General features: G+C 57.5%; 5 protein-coding genes across 5 annotated transcripts; 3 read left to right on the top strand and 2 right to left on the bottom strand.

Annotated features, from left to right (window-relative positions):
* Window positions 1-3,949: 3,949 nt before the first annotated feature.
* Window positions 3,950-6,730, top strand: CORC01_01941 (malic enzyme; the record flags this gene model as incomplete). Its single annotated transcript, XM_022613594.1, has 3 exons — window positions 3,950-4,691; window positions 5,024-5,454; window positions 5,504-6,730. The coding sequence occupies 3 exons, from the start codon at window positions 3,950-3,952 to the stop codon at window positions 6,728-6,730; spliced, it is 2,400 nt and encodes a 799-aa protein (XP_022479978.1).
* A 2,420-nt stretch (window positions 6,731-9,150) lies between these two features.
* On the bottom strand, window positions 9,151-11,979 carry CORC01_01940 (GAS2 domain-containing protein; the record flags this gene model as incomplete). Its single annotated transcript, XM_022613593.1, has 1 exon — window positions 9,151-11,979. One exon carries the CDS (start codon window positions 11,977-11,979, stop codon window positions 9,151-9,153), a length of 2,829 nt encoding a protein of 942 aa, XP_022479977.1.
* Window positions 11,980-12,823: 844 nt separating this feature from the next.
* Window positions 12,824-13,717, top strand: CORC01_01939 (uncharacterized protein; the record flags this gene model as incomplete). Its single annotated transcript, XM_022613592.1, has 3 exons — window positions 12,824-12,833; window positions 12,888-13,264; window positions 13,535-13,717. 3 exons carry the CDS (start codon window positions 12,824-12,826, stop codon window positions 13,715-13,717), a joined length of 570 nt encoding a protein of 189 aa, XP_022479976.1.
* An 808-nt stretch (window positions 13,718-14,525) lies between these two features.
* Window positions 14,526-15,941, bottom strand: CORC01_01938 (thiol-specific monooxygenase; the record flags this gene model as incomplete). The annotated part of the gene is made up of 1 exon (XM_022613591.1): window positions 14,526-15,941. One exon carries the CDS (start codon window positions 15,939-15,941, stop codon window positions 14,526-14,528), a length of 1,416 nt encoding a protein of 471 aa, XP_022479975.1.
* A 694-nt stretch (window positions 15,942-16,635) lies between these two features.
* Window positions 16,636-21,865, top strand: CORC01_01937 (uncharacterized protein; the record flags this gene model as incomplete). The annotated part of the gene is made up of 2 exons (XM_022613590.1): window positions 16,636-17,016; window positions 17,069-21,865. The coding sequence occupies 2 exons, from the start codon at window positions 16,636-16,638 to the stop codon at window positions 21,863-21,865; spliced, it is 5,178 nt and encodes a 1,725-aa protein (XP_022479974.1).
* Between the last annotated feature and the right edge of the window lie 1,576 nt (window positions 21,866-23,441).

The raw sequence follows: 23,441 nt of genomic DNA, 5'->3' as shown, positions 1-23,441 counted from the left end.
CAATTAACGTGGTTTCGTCTGAAATTTCGATCTCAAGTACCATCAACAACAGACCCTGTCTTGCCCAGTGGATGGTGAGAGCAACCCTCGGGCATGACTTGTTGTGCATGCTTCAAAACGGCCGAAACTGTGATTTGCAAGCAGAGTCGTGTTTGAGACGTGTGGGGGACGGGCGACGAGACTCGAGACTTTCGAGGAGGAGGAACCAGACTAGACGCGTGGAAGTCCTTGTTTCAATCCGCAGAAGATCCTCATCGAGTGTGATGAACGGCCAGGAGAAGGGGGGGAAAAGCTTGAGGTGGGCAAACTCGTGAAGCCAGGAGGGAGCCAGCAGCGGGATCAGGGTGGGTATGAAAAAGTTTTGGCGCCAGGCCTGGCATTCGGTACCGGTGGGTCAGCCGTCAGCGTGCGATGTGGGTTCGCTGGCTTGCCGCTAAGCGGAACCCCTGTGGAGGGATCGGGCAAAGTCGGGAGCTCGTCGTGTCTGAGACTTGTAGGGAGAGTCATGCTGTGTTCGCCGTTGTCAATCTGTTGTTCGCATTTCTTATCTTGATGAATTGGAGATTTGGGGGCTACAACCCACCTCGCTCACAGGATGGTGGGAAGATGATGGGCAGCAAACGGCGCCGTATCGGGCGTTGAACACGAGTTTCGCCATGGGCTCAGGCCGCTGGATATCGCAGCAATTACCGCGGGAGGCTTGATTCTGACGTACTCGAGCCTTTGATAGGGCGTGATATCGCCTGATGGACCGTTCACCCGATATCCCGCCGAAATTTGGTGGTTCTGGAATCCGTATCCATTGGGGATCGGTTTCGCGAGCGTCGTCTATTCAAGCCGGGCCTGGTCCAAAATCTTCAGTCGTGTTCCAGAAGAAGACCCGGAATTTGCCAAGGGGCGGGAGGTATCTGCAGACACCACAGCGTCGCATTACACAGTGAAGATAGCAGGGGTTTGAATTCCGACGGCCGACCCGGACCCAACAGCTTGTGGAAGGCCCGGAGGCGCGCCCAGCCCAGCAAATGCAACACACACACACTCCCACAATGCCCACGGACGACGGACGCCAGGCTCTGGAGGACAACGGTTCGGGACGCTGTGACAGAGACTAGCCGGAAAAGGATGCTGGCCAACAAATGTGACGACCGCCATTGGCTGACGATTGAAGATATCTCCCGTCTCTTTCGGTGTCCTCGTTTCAGTAGTAGTTGTTGATTTGTTAGACTTTGGACACTGCGTTCGCCGGCCGAAGCACCCGGTTTTTGCTTTTCGCCAGGCTATAGTGCGACGGACAAGATGGGAACATGCGACGAAGAGACTGTTGGCGTTCACGGCTCGGGGAGTGTCAACCATTTGCAAAGCTTCGTTCGTCCCTTGTCTGCTGCGCCGAGCACGTCAGCTAGACGGATGGGGAATGCGACGTGAAGGCATTGGTCAGGCAGCAGAGTCGCGTGCGCACGGAAGTGAGAGCTGTGTAGTGGCAGCAGCAGCTCCGTGACGGTCCCGGGGACCGTCGGAGGGCGGATTACAGGTTGGAGGAGACCCGGACGGGTCATTGCTATGTATAGTTAGCGTCGGCGAGATGTCCGGCCGGTGATGGAGAAGCAAGACCAAGTTCTACCTCGCGAGGGATGCCCAAGTGGACAGTCTTCTGTCCTTCTGGTGGAGTTGACTCAAGGGTCGAGGTCTCTGGGTGTGAGGGGGCGGGATGCAGCTGCAAGTCCTGCAGGGCGCGACAGGGTCGAGGGCTCGAGTGCGACGACAACGTCCATTGGGCTGCATGGCTGACGACTTTGGGGGTTGAAAGTGCCGACGGTTGACACATTGTGCCGTATTTGTCGGGGATTTCTGCTGTTTGTGCCGACCTCGCACCTCTTCTCACCGGTTGGCGAGGCGGGAGGGATCAGACATCTCAACAAAAAAGGCGTACCTTGGGGTACAGCTTAGCCGCAGCTAGGTGAAGCTTGGATGCGTTTAGTTGCCATGGAAGGTGACAATACGTAAGACGTGCTGCACAAGAGCCCACGGACTTTTGGTGCGGGCGTCTGAGAGTCTTCGAGGAGTGGGAATTGTGAGGTGCATTGCTGTGTCTCACCGGGGGGAGAAGAGTCGATGGTGGTCGGGGCGTAAGGGGAGTCGAGTCGCCAGGTCAGGGGAGGGAGAGAAAAAAAAGAATTTCGAAAAACCAAACAGAGAATGTGGAGTGACCCAATGAAGCCGCAAACAATAGTGGTCGGGGGGCAGGGCCGATTGGCAGTGACGATGCCTCCCGGAAATCCCCTTTTTCTGCGTGTGTTCCGTTCTTTGATTTGGTGAGATCCCACGCACAATTTTCAGATAGACCAGCGCCCAGCAGCGACCCGGTTAGTATGACTCTGCATCATCAATGAGCAAGGCAGGGCCGATCCGGTGGTCGGAGCTGCCTTCCGGTGCACGGCAGGAACGACACGTAGAAATAGTAAGGCAGGTAGCTCCCAGGCAGGTAGGTAGTCACGCAATTGTCATTATTCGTCACCGAGGCTCGCCTTCCTTCTTTGCCCATCAAGGGGAAACAACAAATATACGAGGCGGAATCAGCTGAATCAATTTGGATCGCCCCGGAAAGAAAAAGGCACTCCGCGGGCATCTATACGGATAGCCCGACTCCACTCGCCGCCGGACTGCCGCTGCTTGGGCCTTGGGCTGGCATCCCACGCTCCCACGCTCCCACGCTCCCACGCTCATCCTCCCACGTCGACGAAGCGAAGCTAAACCTTCCGCATTCCGTCAGCTCACCTTATCCGATATTGTTCGAGGTGACGGACAGCAGCTCGTTTCCCTGGTAGGCAGCCCCCTTGTCCGGTGGATTTGCCCGCCACGTTGCATCTCTCAGTCGTTCGTCAGCTTCCATGCCGCACTCCATCGCGAATGCTCGCCGGAAGACGAAGAGAGCATCGTCTATGCCATTGTGAGCTGACAGAAACGGGCCGTCCACTAACGCGCATCGTGAGTTGTTCTCTCAGGTCAACGTCCAATTACCCGTTTGCTACGTAGTAGTGCGAATCCCCTACTGAGCCTTGGACCTCCTCGACCTTTGGTTCCGGATACACCATCCCGGAGTCACCACGCGCCCTCACCTTGCCGCCCTCCCGTCGCCTCCCCGACGCCCCTCAGCCCCAACCGTGGACGTTGACCAAGACACACGCCCCCCGTTGTGTCGCCTAGAGCTTCTCGTACCAAGTTACCCCAACTCGAAAATTTTCACCACGTCGGCCTTCTCCAATTCAGCCAGAATTGCCAAAATTGGGCACGAAAACGGACCATCAACAAGAACGAAAGAAAGAAAAAAGAAATTGCCAATTCCTAGGATCGGGTCTGGCTTCCGTCTTTTCCCACCCTCCACACCGACACCCCCGTCTCAACCCTTAAGCACCCCGGTCGTTGACGGACCCTCGTCACCCCCGTTATTCAACCACCCTGGTCTCCCGGATCCACGCCGCACACCCTGCTGCAGCGAACCCTCTCTGCACAATCCAACTTTCAAGCACACCACATACACACCCTGCTCGACCCCCGATTCGGGTAGGATACGGCTTGGTCTGTCTCCCTTCTCCTGGAAACCTTGGAAGCACATCACACAGTTCGATTCGAATCAAAGCTTGGAGCTCGTTCCAACATACGCCACACACATACGCACAGTCACACAGACGGAGGAGCCGTTGCTCACACTCCCTTGTACCCGCCATCCCATCTTCTCTCCGTGTGCGCCATCCCATCCCTCCATCACTTTCCCAATTCTCGTTCCTCGTCCGCCCGTCTCCCGCCCCCAGACCTCTCGCGTCGTCCAGGCAAGCTGGCAAGTACCCGGTACCTCGACACCTCTGCCGGCGCCTGGCCTTACTGCCATCCCTCCTTTATGAAACTGCCCTGAAACCCCCTTCTCCCTATCATTCCCAGATCCTCCGTGGGCATGGGTCCAAGTCGCTGTACCTGGCCGGGCAAGCCTCCATTGAGGACCGGACCAGTTCACAAGGTTTTAAACCGACTTTTCCTCGTCCGCGATCCAGTTACAGGGAACACAACGCCCTTCGCCTCTGCTGGTCCATCCAATGCGACTCTTGCGACTCCACGCTCTCACCATACTCTAAATTGCTCTCCTGCGCCTTCCCCGAAGACCGCTCCTTTGAGCCCTCATCAACGACTAATAACACGTTCCGGCCGGTCCCATTACACCACTACCCATACTCCTCATCACGCTCGTCCGCTTCGCCTCCAAGCTCCAACTACTACTAATTGCCTCGTTCCGTCGCCCACTCCCGCCTCCTCTTTCTTCTCCGCATCTCTCCCACCGACACATGCGCCGGTAATGCCAATGGCGTCGAATCCCTTCAGTTCAGCCAGCTCCTCAGACATCTCTACGCCCCGGTCCTCCTCGCCTTCGCCATCGTCCGTCGCCTCTGCCCGCTCTTCTCGCTCTTCTATATCTAACAAGCGCATGTCCATGTCCAGTCGCAGAATGACTGACTTCAACCCCATGTCTTCCGTCGACATCTCTGTCATTGAAGATAAGATGAGAATGGCCTCCCTCGACCAGCACCGTGGCTACTCCCAGAACACCTTTGGCGAGGTTCAGCAATACCGCAACACGGAATACGTGCCCAAGACCCAGGCCACTGCTTTCCAAATCCTGCGCGAACCCCTCTGGAACAAAGGTGAGTTGATCACAGCAGCCGCTCTTTCCCCCCCACTTACACCGTCTTTCGACGTGCGTCCGCACTGAACCTTACTGCACTCTGCACGCACCGGCTTCCCCCAACATGGCGTATCCCTTCAGTTTGCACCCTTCTATATAGCCTCCCTCTTTTTCCCTTCACCCACTACCATCGCTCCCTTCCTGGACCTTCACATTCTCCCACACGCATGGCTTCTTCACTCTCCGGACGCGCTTGTCGTCTTCCCTCACCACTTCCTCGCCGGCTTCTCAGTCCTCTACCTCGTGCTCCCATCCACTCTTCCTCCAAACTAACCGCCATGGTCGAATCAGGTCTCTCATTCACGCCCGAAGAGCGCGTCACCAGAAACCTCACCGGCCTCATTCCTCACACCATGGAGAGCCTCCAGACGCAATGCCAGCGGGCCATGAAGATGATCAACACCCGTCAGACCGACGTCGACAAGTACCTCTACCTGTCCTCGCTCAAGGCCCAGAACTTTGACCTCTTCTACCGTTTGCTCATTGACAATGTCCGCGAGCTCATGCCCCTGGTCTACACCCCCACCATTGGCGACGTCTGCCTGCAATACTCTACTCTCTACACCCGCCCCGAGGCTCTGTACATTTCGATTAAGCAGCGAAAGTCCATCCGCACCATGCTCCGCAACTGGCCCTACCCTAACCCCCAGATCTGCGTTGTCACCGACGGTTCCCGCATTCTGGGTCTTGGTGACTTGGGTGTCAACGGTGTTGGTATCTCTGTAAGTGACCATTGCCAGTGGCATGAGGACAATCGCTGACAACCCAAAGATTGGAAAGCTCGCTCTGTATACTGGTGCCGCCGGTATCCACCCCGAAAACACCCTGCCCATCGTTCTCGACACCGGCACCAACAACGAGACCAACCTGAAGGACCCCTTCTATCTCGGCATCCGCTCCAAGCGTGTGTCCGTTGCCGAGCAGCAGGCGTTCATGGATGAGTTCATGGAGGCCGTCACTGAGGTCTACCCTGATATGACTGTTCAGTTCGAGGACTTTGAGTCTGAGAAGGCCTTCAACTACCTCGACCGCTACCGTAACAAGTACCGCTGCTTCAACGACGACATCCAGGGAACTGGCGCCGTCGTCCTCGCCGGTTACATCAACGCTGTCGAGCTTTCTGGCGTTCCTCTCGAGGAGCAGCGCCTGGTCTTCATGGGCGCCGGTTCTGCCGGTGTCGGTGTCGCCAAGCAGCTCGTCGAGTACTACACCAAGCGTGGTCTCAGTGAGCAGGTCGCCAGGGACAAGTTCTGGCTGGTCGACACTAAGGGTCTCGTCACCAAGGACCGCGGTGACAAGCTCGCCGAGCACAAGAAGTACTTTGCCCGCACCGACAACAACGGCCACCAGTTCCGCACCCTCGAGGAGGTTATTGAGTACGTCAAGCCCACCGCCCTCGTCGGTCTCACCGCCACCTTTGGCGTCTTCACCGAGTCCGTCGTCCGCGCCCTCAAGGCCTCTGTCGACTCTGGTGGCCTCGGCCGCCGCCCCGTCCTCTTCCCTCTCAGCAACCCCCTCACCAAGGCCGAGTGCACCTTTGAGCAGGCCGTGCAGTGGACTGACGGCACTGTCATCTTCGCCTCCGGCTCTCCCTTCTCCCCCTTCACCATGAAGAGCCCCGACGGCCAGGCCATCACCTACCACCCCAACCAGGGCAACAACGTCTACGTCTTCCCCGGTCTCGGTCTCGGTGCCATCCTCGCCAAGGCCTCCAAGATCACCGACGACATGGTCTACACCTCGGCCGCCGCCCTCGCCGCGTCTCTGAATGTCGACGAGATCCACAATGGTCTCATCTACCCCCGCATCGAGCGTGTCCGTGACGCTAGCGTTATTGTGGCCCGCGAGGTCATGAAGTCTTCTCGCAGAGCCGGCGTCTCTAAGCTTCCCGAGGCCCAGTGGGTCGAGTGGGAGGAGTGGGGTGACGTTGCCCTGGACGCCTGGATCAAGGACCGCGTGTACGACCCCGTCAGCTTCTCCGAGAAGAGCCGAATCTAAATCAGAAACCCCAAAATTGTGACACCACGTGCGATGGACAGATTGACTTGCATTTACGGATCAAAAGGGCTTGGACAGGGATACCTGAGACGTTTTGGTTTTTCGGCGTTGGGGTAGGCACTAAGGGCCTTGCTTTCATCATCCCGAGATTTCAGCGAAGGGAAACACATTTTCATCGTCGCCATAATGACGATAATGCTTTTTACTACGAGTACGCCCCCACAGAGAGGCCATCGTCTTCCGTGCGCTTGATCGCGTCGGGGGTTTGAATTTAAATTAGGGGAGCTTGTGGGGGAGACAGGTTTCGCGGTAATACTTCCTGATGAGCTCTACGGCTGCACGGAAACGCGATATAGAAATAGACTTGGATGCCTGTACCACTGCTACTATGCATTGCCCCGTGAAATCCTGTGAGAGTGTACAATGGAGTCTGGGAGATTTCAAGGAGCCGAGCAGGGGAAAGGGGTGGAGGTGTGCTTTGGAGGTGTGTTGGCTCGAGAGCTTGAGCTTCAACCCAAAAGCCTGGACGGTCCCCCAATTCTGTCAAGGGAGGGCCGAGCAGATCCCCCCAATTCTCCCCGCATAGGACGAACCCCACCCCCTCCAAAATAGCTTGGGCCCCTCCCAAAAAAAAGCTCGTTCTCCAACTGGTGAACCGTCCAAAGTGTGTTGGGGGATAGCTCGGAAGGTGTTGGGAGGGGGAAACAGTCCGAACTAGACCGGACTAGGTAGAAGCGCGCATGCGCAGCGGTTTTGGTTGTATCCGTAAGGTGAGTAGCTTTTTTTTGTGATTGTTTTGTTTGTCACGCTCTCTGCACATGCGAGTGTCATTCCGGGGGCGCGGGGGGTCGGATGTGTGTGTGTGTGTGTGTGTGTGTGTGTGTGTGCGTAAACCCTTTCCATTTCTCGCAATGAGACAAACGACGAAGTAAACCCGGACAGGAAGACCGCGCTAGAGAATCGAGAGCGAGACAACGCATGCGAGACTCAGGGGGGGGAGGGGGGGGAGAGGGTTGTCTTCAGATTTCCCATGCCGTGAATGTCTGCAAATCCAATCAACGTCATGCGGGCACCGTCGACGTGGTCAGGTCAGATGAAGAGAGCAGCCATTGTCAGTTTCGCGTTCAAGTTACCCCCTCCTCCTCCTCCTCCTCCTCTCTCTCAACCTTGAAAAGGATGAACCCGTTGCTGGATAAGGTTATGCCTCGGCCTCGGCAACCGGACGGAGGTTCAACGGCGTTTTCATCGTCGCCGTCGTTGTCGTCGTCTTCAACCTTGCCGCAGCCCTCTCGAGATGTTTTGTGCAAACAAAGTAGAGTGTACATTCACTCATGAGAGGAAAAAAAACCCCACCAGCACCTACTACAATGGAGACGACAACCGAATGTGGCCAACGCAATGGCGTCGAAGAAGAGAAAACATCGGATGGTCGAGAAAGCTCTCTCCCAACTCCCATTCGGGCCCGCCTCGGGATTTTCATCCACGGACACCCTTCCTAGCCCCCTTCCCCCCCTTTTCTCCCCCCCCGCCGTTTATTTCCTTGGCCGGCGACCTTCGGCCGGGCCTCGGCTTGGATGTTGAGAGCTGTAGGTAAGGGTTGGGGGGTTGCTGACGGAACCGAGAACCCCATTCGTTTCCTCCCCCTCCCCCTCCCCCTCCCCCTCCTTTCATCAGCGAAGCTTGATTGCGCCGCCCCGGTCTGGTCTGGGGGATGGGCGGGCGCGGAGTGCATGCAATTGTGGATGGGTGGGTGGTAAGGCGGGTAGGGGTGGATGGATGATCGACTGTCACGCCCGCGATCCTCCGCAATTGTGTCAGTCCGGGGTGGTTTCGACCGGGGCAAGGCGTTCCTGCTTCCGCATGTGTCACTGTGTCAGGGTCCGGCCTCCACACGGGCTGCCAGACGGAGCTGCAATCTCCTCCCGACCTCCTCCGGCTACAGACGGGGCTTGAAATCGATGCGACCCATCTGCATCACTATTGGAGCTGTGAACCTCGGTAATGTGAAATTGGTTTTGGAATTTGAACTATCTGGCTCTGTATGTCGAGCACATGATGCGTCGAGGCAAAGCAAAAAAAAAAAAGGGGTATTCGGACGAAGAGTGTCGGGACAGCAAGGAAATTTGCTGAAGGGGAAGGTAATGAGGACAACCGGTAAGGAAATGTGAAAAACCAAGCCATGCTATGCCGTTGTGATGAAGCTTCCCCTGCCTCGATATGATGTAATGAAATGTTTCCGTCATGGTATGCTTCGACTCGTGGCTCAAAGACATGCTCCCAACTCCATGCTTTGCGCAATGCAAGTCGCCCGGCTTCCGTCCCATCGTGTCGACAGCTCCTTGTGTGAGCGCCCCAAAGATGGCGCCCCTTCAAATACGCCCCATGCGTTATTGTTAACGCCAATACAAAGTCACTAAAGCTTATCCCTTCCGAAAGACACGCTTCGTGCCCCCAACCTTGCCCATGTCGCCGAATTCAGAAGGCTTGCGTGTCTCGCCGCTAGCGGCACGCACCTTCTCCTTGACGCTCTCTACCCAAGCCCGATTTTCTTCACTCATCTCAACCTTGCGGCCAGTGGGACCTGCCAGGCCTAGAAACGAACTCTCATCCTCTTCCCAGCTGATGTGGGAGCTTGATCGAGACCGGTTTGAATCTTCCGAGGACGGCGTGGGCGTGAACTTGTCAGGGATCGGCGGGACGGCTGGCGTATTGGGCAGGAGCCGGGGTGCCGATGAGCCCACGTCGCCGGCGCCAAACGACTTCCTAGCCTTTCGGACGTTGAGCGGCGTCATGGGTGACATTTCCAGTGAGGAAGCTGGTCGACTCGGCGGGCTCGAATTTGCGGCGCGACTGCTCGCGCGCGGCAAGTCCTGGACCTTGATCTCGGCCGTGTCTACCGGCCCAGCGGAGCGTCGGCCGTGATGCGTAGCGTACTCCTTGAGATACTCCCCTAGATCAGCCCATCCACCCCCAACACGTACCATGACACGCTCGCCGTGCTCGCCAACGCAGCGGATGAGAAGCTTAATGGGCGCTTCGCCGGTGGAACGAGAAAGATGATAGACTCTGACGTCTTGTCCGTTTTGAGGGCGCCTGGGTCTGGGGTTCTTGGCGTATGCGGGAGCGAGTGTCAGCCACGGTGTAGTCGCCCGCGAAGATGTCCGCGATGTCATGGACATGGCAGAGGCGCTTCTCCGCATGGTCTCCCGCGACGGCTTCTTAAGCCTCTTGGCGGGCAGATCAGGCGGCGGCGGATTCAAGTCCACCTTTGGCGTGGCTCTGGCCAGCTTGATGTTGGCAGGGATTGACTCCAAAATGTCGCTGATTTGCTGTCGGAGATGGTCATCTTCCCTACTGCCAGGCTCTCTTGGCGTTCCCATGCTGATGAAGGAGTGGTCGTAATCTTCCTCGTTGAACGACGACTCCAGAGGCAGGGCTGGCAGGAGACCCTCATCCCGGGGCCTCATCATCGGACTTGCGCTGTCTTCTCTGTAGCTGGGCCGGAATGGGGGAGAGCTGGGAGGGCTGATGCTCATGAAGCGGTCAGCAGCCGACTTGCGGCTCAGGGTCTCGGCACGCTTCTGGCGTGGCAGAGGTGGCGATGCGGAGATTTCAGGCATGTCGCTGGAGGCATCTGCGAGCAGGCTGGTGTGTCCGTGGATGATTGTGGACGAGTTCGACGCGTCGCTTCCGCGTCGGGCTGGTCGAATCAGCGGTGGCAGCTGCAACTCTTCTTCATCGTCAGGCGTGTCGGGCAGAATCTCGTCCGCATTATGAACAGAAGAGGATGAGCTGGACCTTGCGCTGCTTTCGAACACCGCCCTAAGCTTCGACACAACGGATTCTTTCTTGTTGTCCTTGGGTGCCCCTGACACCTTCCTTTTGGTGTTTTCCTCATTTTGCAACTCGCCCAACGGCGTTCGCCTGGGCTTCGCAACCTCGCTGGAGCCGTCAAGGCCGCCAGCGACAGTTGCTTGTGTTTTCTTCTGCGCTTGGAGTTGCGAGGGGGACAGCTCGATTGTGTCGTCCTCGTCGTCGGAAGCAGACTGATTGTTTGTCTCTCGCATGTCCTCTTCTGGCGGATCAATGGTAATCGGCACGGGCAAAGTGACGGTCCTATCGTCGTCTACTACTGGCAAGCCACTAGGTTTCGTGGGCTCAGCGGCTTCGGCCTCGCCTTTGATGACTGGCGGGAGTGCCTTCTGCTGATGCACCCTAGCCCAGTCTCCTTGTCGGATCCTGTGCTCGCCGGCGGCCACCCAGTCGGCGTAGTTGCGCTCGACAGCCTCCATACGGTCAAGCCAGCTGTCGGGCAGTGTGTCCTGCAGCCCCTCGAGGCTGTCGAGCATGAAGTCGAGACTGCGTCCCGATTTTGTGATTTGAGTCTCCAGCACGGCCTTTACAACAGTGAAGGCGTGTTTAAGTTGAGAGAGACTGTCTTCGGCATTGCCCTTGTTTCCATTTTCGACAGTGGGCGTGCCGGCCGGAGATGACAGCACGTTCCATGCAGACTCGAGAGCGTACTCGGCCTCTGCGATACCAGACAACAAGTCAGGAATGCGACGGAGGACAGAGAGGCGTATGTGCCAGACTTTGAGCAGTCGGCAGAGCTTTGACAAATTCGGCAGTGCTTGGACGATGATTGCTGTGAGAAGAGCTGTCAAGTCGTCCATTCGATTGTATGAAAGCGCCCCGCCAGCGATGGGCCGCGTAGGTGACAGTGGCGTTCCGGGTCTCGATAGCGGAATGATGTGGGTATGCATGACGTGGGTCTTGATTTCTTCAATGTGCAACTCGTCCATGTCGTGAGAGATGCCGTCCACCCGCTGCTCGTACTGAGCGACGCTCTCGGCGGGCAGGCTCCCGAGGTATACCAAATCATCGGCACCCTCCTCATTTGCGAGCTTCGTCCCCTTTGCGTCTGGCATGCCAAACCCGGCCGAGCCGCTCGTGCCAGGCCAGGGCCAATCGGAAAGCTCCTCCAACCATTCGTAGATCTTTCGGCTGGCCACAGCGGCGCGCATGGCAAATTCCTGTTCACTAATGGTAGAGTTGTCGAGGCATTGTTTTAATTCGGTGTTTGGTGTTTGGAGCATCTCGACGGCGGTCATGGGTGTGAGGCGGCTTAGAAGGTCGTCGTTGGTTCGGGCACGACTGGGCGAGTGCTCGTCGGAGTGGCGGTACTGGCGCCTGGCCGGGCGAAGCTGCTGGCCCGGCCCGGGCGTGATGGGCGGCGGAGGGTCGGTCATGATTTTGATTGCTGAAAAGTAATTGTCGGTTGTCGAACGAGCGGTTGATCTGACGAGTAGGCAGGCATGACTTGCTTCTATGGGCCTGGGAAAAAGACGTCTTGAATGAGTATGGCCATGTCGCGGATCATCGGTGGTGTTTGTTGACAGTCGTCAGAATCATGGACGTCTCTTTCTGGCTGATGTCTCGCGTCCCTGACTCTGGCGATGGGTGCCTGTCGTTCGTTCGGGTAGTCGCAGGATGTTCCAGCCGGCAGCGACGTCAGTGGTTTGGCTGGGTTGTGGAAGAGTAAGGGCGGCGCGGCGCGGGTTGCCGGAGATGCAAGGGAGCGCAGGGGTTCGGAGGCAGCTGCGAGATGGTGCTGAAGAATAAGAAAGAATGTGCGAGGTAGGTAAGGTAAGGTAGGTAAGGGCGCTGGTCAGTATTCAAGGAGAGAAGCGGAATAAAAGAAGGTGCGGTAGGTGGTGAATGGGTGAAAGAACGAGGCAACGCAGGATGTTTCGCGATGGTTAGAGAACTGAAGCTGACGCGATGCCGCCGGGGAGGGAGAAGAAGGGTAGGGCAGGCCGCAAAGGACCAGTCGGCAAAAGGAGATTAGGTGTCTGGCGAAGTCGAAAGAAAGAGGAGATTTATTAATGAGATTTGATGGATATTGGTTGCCGCATACGGGGATTGTGCCAGGTACCTTGGTGTGCTTGGGGGTGGATGGCACCGGTGGGTGGTGGGAATGCGGATGGGCTGGCCCAAGTCAGGTACCCGAAAGCAGGGACAGAGTGGGCGAGGTACTTTGCACCTACCTTGCCTAGGCAAAATACCTGGCTGGCACTGCCTGGGTGTCCACCGATGCGTGTGGGTGAGCGAGGATTTGATCGGTTTGTGTGGAGTTGCACCTGTTCTGGGTTAACAGGCCTCCAGGACCCCAGTAAAGCGAACGCGCTTTCGCCAGCCAGTCCAGCCCAGTTGGTCTTGAGAATCCAACACGCGCACCTAATAATACCACAACTATCGAATTCCGCCACCGAAAACTCTCCACGTCCTCTGCGTCCTCCGTCCTCCCCCGCCAGCAAGAGCTGCGCCGATACCCCGAAGCTGTCGAGCTCTGCGGCCTGCCACGGCAACTCGTCTCTAGCACCGCAAATCCTGACGTGTTGCGAGACGGACTTTGCGCCGTTCACAACGAGGCGCGTTAAGAAGGGACCGGACTGCGCGTCGGCTGTTCTTGTCGATTCTGAGGACCCTGATGCCAGCCGCATCCTGCCTGGCTCCAAAGGACATCCATGCCCGGTGTGGTGTGTGGTGTGTGGTGCCATGCGATGCGTCCGCCGCAACTTGACATTCTTCCGTGCTCGCCATGCTGGGAATTCGATGGGTGTCCCTGTCTCATCTTGATGCGGCCACTTGCCAATACCTCTCAACCTCTACCGCCTGGGCCAGCATGAGATCGCTGCCCGGGAGCCCCTGACAAAGATCGAGTGGTTTTGATAGGGGCGCTGTCTGGCTTTGGTGCTGGCAGGCTGTCAAGCTGCAGTCGCGATGCTAACTTCGCGTTTCCAGCTACAGTTGCGTGCCCTACTCCAATCCTCGCACGTTCTCTCCACGACACGAGATGACATGCTGCACGACACTGTCGTTGCGCGCTCGGATGCAGAGAGTTTCCCTGCCAGAAGTGCATGTTTTGACACGGTAACATGGCTCACGGCCCCGGTCACGGACAGCCGGTGTCAAGCAGAGCTTTGAAAGCTGCCAGCAAGCCTTCTCGCTAGAGTGGCGCGAGCTGGCAATGTAAAAGGCTCAGACTTTACGGATAGCATCCGCTTAATCAGCTAGGCGGACGAAAAGTCAGAGCGTGGCGCCAGCCCATCGGCTGCTTCCATCGCTTCCGGCGATCATCATCCCCCACTGCGGTGACCTTATTTGCCCTGCTATCACGCATCCAGCTGGGACCCAAGATGATTGGACCGAGACATATCGCCGTCCTTTGAACCGTGGGATACTTGCATGCCTGGGAGCCTCATGGGCGTAGCATCATTGGTTTTTCAACACATGACCAGAAGCCTCATTCCATCGGACAAAAGCTAGACATCGGACCGCGAACACGCGACTGACTTCTGGGTCTGGCTCTACTCATTTCCTCAGATTGCCCACCGAAAAAAGTGTCCCACCCGCCGTCATTAAACACTCGCTCGCTGGCCCGGAAACGCGCTCGGTACCATTTCGCCTAACAGCTACCCTGTCCCGCTACCCTGATTTCGGTTACCTCATCCTTGGAGCTCTGAGATTGAACACGAGGGGTCGCTTGAGCTTGACTCTCAAGGGAGCTCTGCGATACACTGGAGCTCCCCTGTCACTGGAGTGACAGCGTTTGGACGTTGCGCCATTGTCTCGGCACGATCGAAACGAGGTTGAAGTCGGTCTTGATCCTGCTCATCACCCCGGATCCCCAGCAAGGAGGACCTGAAGTCTTTTGCATTTGCTAAATAACTGGACATTCTATACATGTGGCTTGACGACGCCTGAAAGCGAAACCCGCCGGCGTAGAAGCTCTCTAAATCTTAGGCGCAAGGTGCCTCCATTTCCCTATGCCGGGGTACACGAAGCCAAGTTCCCGTAGAGTCGTCGCGTTTCCTCCACGCTTCTCAAACTCTTGTTTGCTCGGCCAGTAGATGCCGCGCTCCCAGAACTGCTCGTCATGCCAGTATGGCGGTTCTTTGCCTTTCTGCGTCGACTCCGCCACCCAATCGTGCAACATGTTGAGGTGGCGACCATCGTCTCCATCATCGAGCAGCACGTGAATGTTCTTGTCGCCGCGCCTCTTGAACAAGTCCAGCTCCCATCTCTCCTGCTCTTCAACGGGCGGCAGCTTCAGTCCGTTAGACCACACCGCACCCAGGATCGCGGCCTGGTTCTCTGCCACGGGCCAGGGCACCGTCTTGACCAGCAGCCCGGCAAAGGCAAGAGTGGGGTGTTTGATGAGGAACAAGTGCTGGTACAGACCCCTGACGCCTTTACCGGTTGTCAAGAGATTGGGTTTGAGGAGCTCCGGCAGGAACGGAAAGCTGAAAAAGAAGCCTGTGCAATAGATGACGGCGTCGACGTCCTCTGCGACTGTTCCATCCTTGTAGACAACCGCCCTTTTCTCTGGCAGGAACTCCACAATCTCAGGAACCTCCGTCACCCCGATGTGATGGACCTTGTCCGGTGGAGTCGGATGTCGTACAGACAGATACACCCTGTCTGAGACTGGACTGAGTTGGCGGGCTATGTCCAGGCCCGACGGCCCGTTGCCGATAACAATCACCTTTTGGCCTGAAAAGGGCTCGGGGACGCGGTAGTTTTTGGAGTGTAGTATAGCTGAAGGATGGGCCTCGTGGAAGGCCTGGATGCCCTTGACGTCTGGAATAAAGGGAATATCGTAGTGTCCGTTGGCAATGACCACGGCGTCATACGTGTCACTGAACCTGCGACCGCTGATGGTGCAAGCGGCTGCGAGGTCCCACCTGTCTTTGCCATTCTCCTGCCGGAGATTGAGCGCCGTGACCTGGTGAGAGAACCTGATGAGATGGCGGACATCCTTGGCGTACGCGACCAGGTACTCGTAAATGGACTGCCGCGATGGAAAGATCCAGGCGTCATCCGGGAACGGCGTGTCTTTGTAATTCATCGTCGTCTTGATGGTGTTGGCGTGCAACGTTCCGTACATCGGGGTGGGGAACACGGGTGGCGCCCCGGGTCTGGGCCGGAGTGGAGGGTCCTGAGGGCAGAAGGGATCTGTCTGGGGGACATGGCGAGACGTGGTCGGGTGTTCGCTGTAGTTCCAGACACCGCCCACTTCGGCCTGCTGCTCGAAGACGACGATGGAGTCAAAGGTCCCTTGCGCCGTGAGGTATCTCGCGGCAGCAAGGCCCGTCGGCCCCGCGCCGATGACGGCGATCTTCTTAATGTTGAACGGAACAGTGCTCATGTCGGTCTGTGAGACAACATGGATGAGCTACAACGGGAACGATGGATTGTCGTCCTTTAAACAACGGAACAATCTGCCCAGGCCCCACGAGGTGCAAATGCGTTATATCGGCGTGAAATCACCTAATCGGTTCCTTTCGGACAGAGTGGTGGACACCGGGCGGGTAAAACGGGGATCCCTCGCTACCTAGCATGTTCGCGTTGCAGAACACAGCACCACTGGATTCAATTGGGTGCTCGGACGAGGGAGACAACTTTGACATGATTGCAAGACCTACCTATTCCGGTACGGAGGGAAGATGTAGAAGCCTAACTACACAAGGCCTACCCAGGCAATTTATCAGGTGATTCGGGGACGACCCGGAAGCCAGCCGGGCACCGACCCGCTTATCGATAAAGAACGTCCGGCAGTCGAGCACACCGCCTGCTCTTTCTGCCCAGAAAATATGGGGCCCACCAGCGCAATTCGTGCAGCTCCTGAGCTGGAGCTTCCCTTGTTCAACATTCCATCCAAGAATGGCCCACAACCATGCCGTGCTACCGGACCGACCTTTGCGACCATACCTATTCGACGTTCATTTAGCACAACCAGCCACAACCTCGACGTTGCGCGACTCTTTCGCTGATGCTCGAGATCTTGGACTGCTCACCCAGTCTCCTCAGCTCCGTCGCGTCCTCCTCAAACTCATGACGCGATGTCTGGGGTTCCGCTACCCGCGCAGCTCGAAGCCGCCGAGGGCATCGCGATCGCGCAACTGAGCCCCGAGCTCCAGGATCCAAAGACGCGCGTCGTCCGGGGCGTCGTGACAATCACTTGGCCGTACAGCATTGTCCGAAAGAACATTGCTTTCCTCCTCGCCGAAGCCGACTTCCGCCTGCGTCGCGCCAAGGGACAGGTGCGCGTCGAATTCGCCGGCTCGAGCGCAAAGGCTATCGCGGACGCGGCACTGGGTAGCGGTGATGAGATTTCGCTGTCCTTGGATGGGGTCGAGCTCGTCGCCGATGATTCCAAGACGCGAGTTCCGGGCACGAGCCTGGACTGGCAGTTGAGGTTCACGGAGAGGGTGCTCCTCCAGGTAGGTCGCGCGTTTGTGCGTTGAGGGGATTTCCTCCGCTAAATATTCCAAGGCCAAAATCAGCGATTCCGAGGAGGTGAAAATTATTGATGTCAACCACCCCGCTCAACCCCCAGAGCCAGAGCCCGAACAACTGCCCGTGTCCGTCCTTGAGCCGTTCCAGGACGTCGAGGACGTCCCGGAGCCTGTAGTGACACCCGCGAAGGCGATTTCGAGCAAGAGATCGGCCGACCAGGGCCTTGGGGTCGACGAGTTTGCCTCCCCCGCGTTCCTCAAACGGGCCAGAGTGTCGTACGGGTCGCTGTTTGATGGCGGGTTAGATATCTTTGATGAAGCAGATGTTGGAGCCAAGGCACGCGCCAAGAAGAAGTCAAGGACGGGCCGGTACAGCGGCGTTTGGACATATGCCAGTCGATCCCCCAGCCCCGAGCCGGAAGCACCCGCGGAGGATACCGAAGACACATCAATGATGGAGGAGCAGCCAACTATAGCAACACCTTCTCGTCCTACAATGGTTGACGGCGCCTGTCAGACGGTGGAGCAAGAGACAAGCCCCCCGAGAGATGTGCAAGTTGCTGCAGAGGCACGACAAGACCATTTGTATTGGCAGACGCCGTCGAAATCGACAATGATCGATTCAGGGGTCCAGTCTGATCTGCCTCATAGCCCCAACGTCGGGCTTACGCCGCTAGGATTTGGGCCACCGCCGCCTATGCCGATATTCACGTCCGCCCACGAGCAGTATGCGCCAGCCTTCCAGCAGCCGCCTCTCGGTCCGGTCTTTGGCCATGACCTCCAATCTGAGATGGAGCCGCACTACGGTGCTGAAGGACCTTTTCACGAACACTCCAGTGCTTACCCAGAGGCAGGGCTTGATCATGCTCTTGATACGCATGGTCACTACCCCGCGGCGTTTCTGGATGAGCCGCATTTCGGCCCAGAAACCGTCGTCACTTCACAACCGCTGTCGGGGCCGATACCCACATACCAGGATCATCGGCAACAGCCCGATGTTGAAGCGGAACCCCACCACGCAGTCATGGTTGACGGGATTGCCGAGCCTCAGCAAATACCCTGGGGTCTCACGTCGGCGCACTACTCGAGATCGCCCGCGAAGCCTGCAGAGTCTGCCGAGAACAACACTGAAGTGCTTGAGGGTCGGGAACCTAGTCCTCAGGACGCCCCTGGTGAGACGTGGGCTGATGATCGCGAGCGCGAGGTGAGACACGACCCTGAGGACCAAGAGGCAGCACTCAGGGTAGAGGAGGACCAAATCTCAGAAGACCGAGACGGCCCGGAAGAGGAAACCACCGCTAGAACATACACTGAGAGACGCCTTGAAGCCGTCGAGGATGATCGCGAAGAAGCCGCACCAGGCATAGGGAAGGAGAGCAGTCCCATAAGCGGTGGCGGCAGCAGCAGCGAAAGCAGTGAGGAGAGTGACGAAGAAGCCGAGCACGAGGCCGACGACACTGGTGGGGATTACGACATCAGCAACTACCGCAACCTCAGTAACAACCAAGACGATGACGACGGGACAGATTTGGAGTCGGACTACGGACAAGAAGAAGATGACGAAATACTGGACCCCGAGCACGGTAATGAGTACGACGAGGATCGCGAGGAAGACTCCGAAGACTACGATGAGGACGAAGAGTTTGACGAAGATGAAGACCAAGAGAATCAACCGCCGCCCGTTGCCCCACGAGGGGGGCCACCGGTCGTGATTGATTTGCTCTCGGACTCCGAGGACGAAGCCCCACCACCGCGGCCCGCCACAGTTCCCCAGCGACAGATACCGCAGTACGATGGATCCGCCGATGAGCTAGAAGACGAGGAGTTGTACGACCAAGAGAGCCAGGGAGGGAGTGTCGGGAATGGTGATAGTCACCAAGTCTCGTCGCCCCAACCGTCCGACGCAGAGAGCGAGGAGGGATCTCAAGTTGGAACACCCACGCCGAAGCCTCGTCAGGCGGCGTCTCCCGCTCCAGAGTTGACGACGGCCACGATCGGCGATGACTTTGAGACTATGAGTCCAGTCAAGCTGCCACAAATGACGGGCGTTCCGAACACTTCGTATCGGCCTACGTCCCGAGGCGAGTCCGATATTCTGGAGGCGGAGCTCGAGAAGGAGTTGGAGGAGGAGATTGCAGCAGATGATGCCCAGAGCGACCGTCAAACGCCAGCCCCGTCTGAAGCCAAAACAGAGGAGGCACCTGAGGACCACCTTGACGATACAGAGGTTCTGCCGTCTAGTTCATTCAATGAAGATCCTGCAGGTGATGCCACGCCCAAGCAGGTGGTATCTAACCCAGCTAAGGTCGATGCCGAGGAGGAGACTGAGGTACAGAGAGAAGAATCGCAAGCCGCCGAGTCCCCCGCAGCTACCCCAGAGGAATCCAGCCCGGTTCGGCCAGACATTTCGGATGTCGAGGAGTCAGTAGATTCAGAAATCGAGACTGTCGACGTCCCTAAAGTCGCATTGGGAGAGAAACAAACCTTCGAGCCCGAAGAGCGGGTCACGGATGAAGTCGAAAGTCAGCGGGGGCTGGATCAATCAGAAGCCATCGTCACAGAGGCACCCGAGACGGTAGGAGAGCATGCCGGTGCTGCCGAGCCCGAGGCTATCCATGCAGGCAATATCGAAAGCCGACAGACACCAGAGGTGGAAGCCAGCAGAGTTGAAGTGTCCGAGGAGCGGACGGACAAGGTGCAAGAAGTCGGCTCCGACGACAAGGTCGTTCCCAAGGAGCAATCTCCAGAACAGACCGAGGTCACTGTGGTCGAAACCTCTGAAGTTGGATTGGAAGAAACACAAAGTGTCAAAGTAATCGGGCACAACCAGCCCAAAGAGGTTACGCCGAAACGTATTCAGATGAAAGAGACGCAAGTCTCCACAATGGAAGTGGAAGAGACACAGCCTCAATCCGACGATTCAGACATGGAGGTCGAGCAGGTCGATGTCGAGACTACAATTTACGAGGAGATCAGGCTAGCGTCCCCGGAGACGACGGTTGAGGTGGACATGGAATTTGATGACGATGGCTCCGTTGATCCAGCGGACGTTGAGATGGGCGACCTAGGGGACATGTCGGTCGACGATTTCACCAGCCAAGCACCGGACTCGGATATGGAACTCGACGATATGACCCAGGAAGAGCTTATTCAGAGCCAGCTCTACGAGGAGTCAATGATGTTGGAAGAAGAACAGACGATTACGACGTCCATCACCACAACGCATATCGTCGAGGAGAGGCCCGACCCCGAGGGAATCGAAGCTGCCGACGACAATCATCTCGAGACTGAAGTTGTTGAGACGTCACGCGTGACCATTGAAACATCCGTCACCGAGCCCCTGGAGACCATTGAGACTACACAACAGGCACAGACTGAGTACGAGGACGCAATGGACGTGGATGAGCTGGATGACGCCAAGTCTACCGAGATGGCATCGCCCACGCCGACTTACCAAGTCCAATCTCAATCTTTTGAGGAAGTGAAGCTAGTCAAAACACAAGTTGACGAGCAGATCACTCCAGGCCTCACGCAAAACGCCGAAACTGTCTCTCAATCCATTGTTGAGACGCAGGTTACCGAGGAGACTGTACCCGACGACGTGGATGACGATGCTCAATCACAAACGGAGAAGGTAGCGGAGCATCTCAAAGATGATGGTCCCGCCGAGTCTCCTGCAACTGTCCCAGTCCAGCCTGACGAATTGCTTCTGGACGAGGAGGAAATGGCCAGTCAAGCTGATGCGACCTCACCTATCAACGACGAGCCATCACAAATCCGAGACTCCTCGGCGCAACCCTCGGAGGCGCAATCATCTCTTATCGCCGACGATCCCTCGGAGGAAGTCTCCGCCGCGCAGCCAACTCCGAAGCGAGGTCGCGGCCAGCAGCACCGCAGAACCAACAGCAAGGATCAGGATCCCAGCATCAAGCTGGCCCGTGCGTCTATTGCATCGCGACGGTCTACGCGCCTATCAGATCGCACGACGCCTGACATCAGCAGCGCTCGAGTGACGACCCGAGGCAGGTCGGCGAGCTTGGCGCTCAAGAGCGATTCGGATGCGGAGGACGACAACACGAGCGTGCAGCTCGCCAGGGCTGCTATCAAGTCACCATCGCGAGCTTCCAAGGCCACCAAGGAAGGGAACCTCCCCAAGGAGGCCAAGGTCAAGGAAGACCGACAACCCAAGGAACCAAAGGCCAAGGAGAAGGAGCTCCCCAAGGAGATCGGCAGTGCAGCACCAGCACCAGCACCAGCAGAGCAATCATCCGCAGCGCTCAAGGCGCAGCTCACAAGGTCACTACGCTCCGACGTGCCCGACTGCGTCTCGCTCAAGGTCCTCCGGAATCACCCGGGCAGGTCCGTCGACGTGCTGGCGGTCGCGACGACCGAGCCGCCCGAGGCGAAGCGCGCAAAGGGCGGACCGCGCGGCATCATGCTGGCCTTCAACGTCACGGACCACTCTGTCGCGCCCGCGCAGACGGTCGCGGTGCAGATATTCCGGCCGCACAAAGCGGCGCTTCCCGTCGTGCACCAGGGGGACGCGGTGCTGCTGCGCAATTTTAGCGTCATGGTTCTGACGCGGAGCGGCTTCGGGCTCCGGGCCAATGACGGGTCCAGCTGGGCCGTTTTCGAGCGCGAGCGGCGGCACGGCAACCATGGCGACAACGACCTGCCGCAGATTCGCGGGCCGCCGGTGGAGCTCTCTGAAGGGGAGACGGCGTATGCGGCTCTGCTGAGGCAGTGGTATGCCGGGCTGGACGCCAAGTCGCTCGCGAGGTTGGATAAGGCCAACGAGGCGGCTCCGGCTGTTGGCAAGGAGGGCGGCAAGTGAGGGCGTCTACGTATCGTTTACTTTGGTCCAGATTGGTATGGGTTGCATGGATGGGGTAGGTACTGGTATCATAGCAAAGATATCGCGATAGTCGCAATGCATGTACAATTATCAATTACCTTGCTGATTGGCCCACGAAATGTGAGCGAGGCGGGTGGTGTTTCATCCAGCCGCTGTCCATCAATCAGGCAGAGCAAGAAGTGACTGCGGACAGGGTGGGAAAAAATGGATCACATATACAAAGCCGGTTGAGCTAGTGTATCGGAAAGCCAAGCACAAAGATCGTGGAGTTGGAGGCCCGATTTCCCCATGGGAAAGGAACGCAGAAGCGGCAGCGGCAGCGGCAGCGGAAGCGGCAGCGCAGTCAGAAGAGTAAAAAGAGGCCACCCACGGATCCCGTCCGCGGACCAACCCCCCCGCACGCGGTGGTAATATTACGAGGCCACTTTTCTGCTTTCCTTCCACCACAAACCGGCCCTATAATGTAACTAGGTACCGCGTGCTCCTTCCCCTTGCGCGTCGTGTCGTGTGCCCCGGCCGCTGTCCGCTGTCCGCTGTCCGCTGTAGTCTTTGATCCGCCCGCATTCAAAAGTGCGTGGGCGCGTCCCCAACCATTGGTGATGGAGGCATTGTAAGCAGCAGGAAGCGGAATCCTTGTTCTGTTTGACGGAAGCACCCCGTTATCTATTAGACTTGTCATCAGCCCCATCTGCCCCTCTTCCTTGCCGTGCTTCTTGATCAGGATGTTCTTGCCCCCCTCCCCCTGATTTGCCATGATGTTCAAAAAGAGGAGCCGTGGAATCCTTGTCGGTGTTTGTGGAGCAGGACGGACGGAAAGAGAAAGTCACTGGTGATTTGACAAGCGATGGTGGGTGAGCTTGGTGGAGGAGGAGGGGGGCGAGGAGGAGAGGGCTGCAAGCAAGGGCGAATTCGGACATCAGGATCGGAGCAGGTCGGCGACCCCACCCTCGGCGGCCGGGTGGAGATTTCACAACGAGATGGGTCTACCTACGGCGTCGTCGTTCATTGGACGGCTCTGCTTTCCCACAGTTTCCCTCCACTTGTATCCGTATGGGGGGACCCGTCTTGCTCGCTTCTCGTGTCCCCAACGGCTTGCCCCGGGAGTTGTCTGCGGAAGCTAGATTTCATGCCGAACGACTCGTCTCGATGGCAGTGAATGCGAATGCGCCGTGGTGGGAAGGCTGCCGATCCGGCTGCGTGCCGTGTCGTTTGTATCCACGGCATCTGGCCAAATGTCGCGAAACTCTGACGGTGGCCGTGGTTTGCCGTTGCATTACCGTGAGGTCATGGATGACCAACTGGCAATATTGCCCCGTTTTAAGTGCGGTGAGTGAGGCTCAGACGCGCCCCTAAATTTGGGTCAGCATCCGGGATGGACTGGCCGGCTGGTACGGAGGAAGTCTGAACTCTTGGAGACGGCATTCGTCATAACAAGAGGCACGCACGCACGGCAAGTGGCATCGGAGCAGAGGGAGTGCGTGTGTTTCGTCAGGTGGATGTACTGGGCCTCATGGGTCTAGTTGACAATGGCTATGCGACGGTGACTTAGAGCGAT

Source organism: Colletotrichum orchidophilum (assembly GCF_001831195.1).
Source record: "Colletotrichum orchidophilum strain IMI 309357 chromosome Unknown Scaffold_10.1, whole genome shotgun sequence".
Lineage (NCBI taxonomy): Eukaryota > Fungi > Ascomycota > Sordariomycetes > Glomerellales > Glomerellaceae > Colletotrichum > Colletotrichum orchidophilum.
This window is presented reverse-complemented; position numbering and strand designations above follow the sequence as displayed.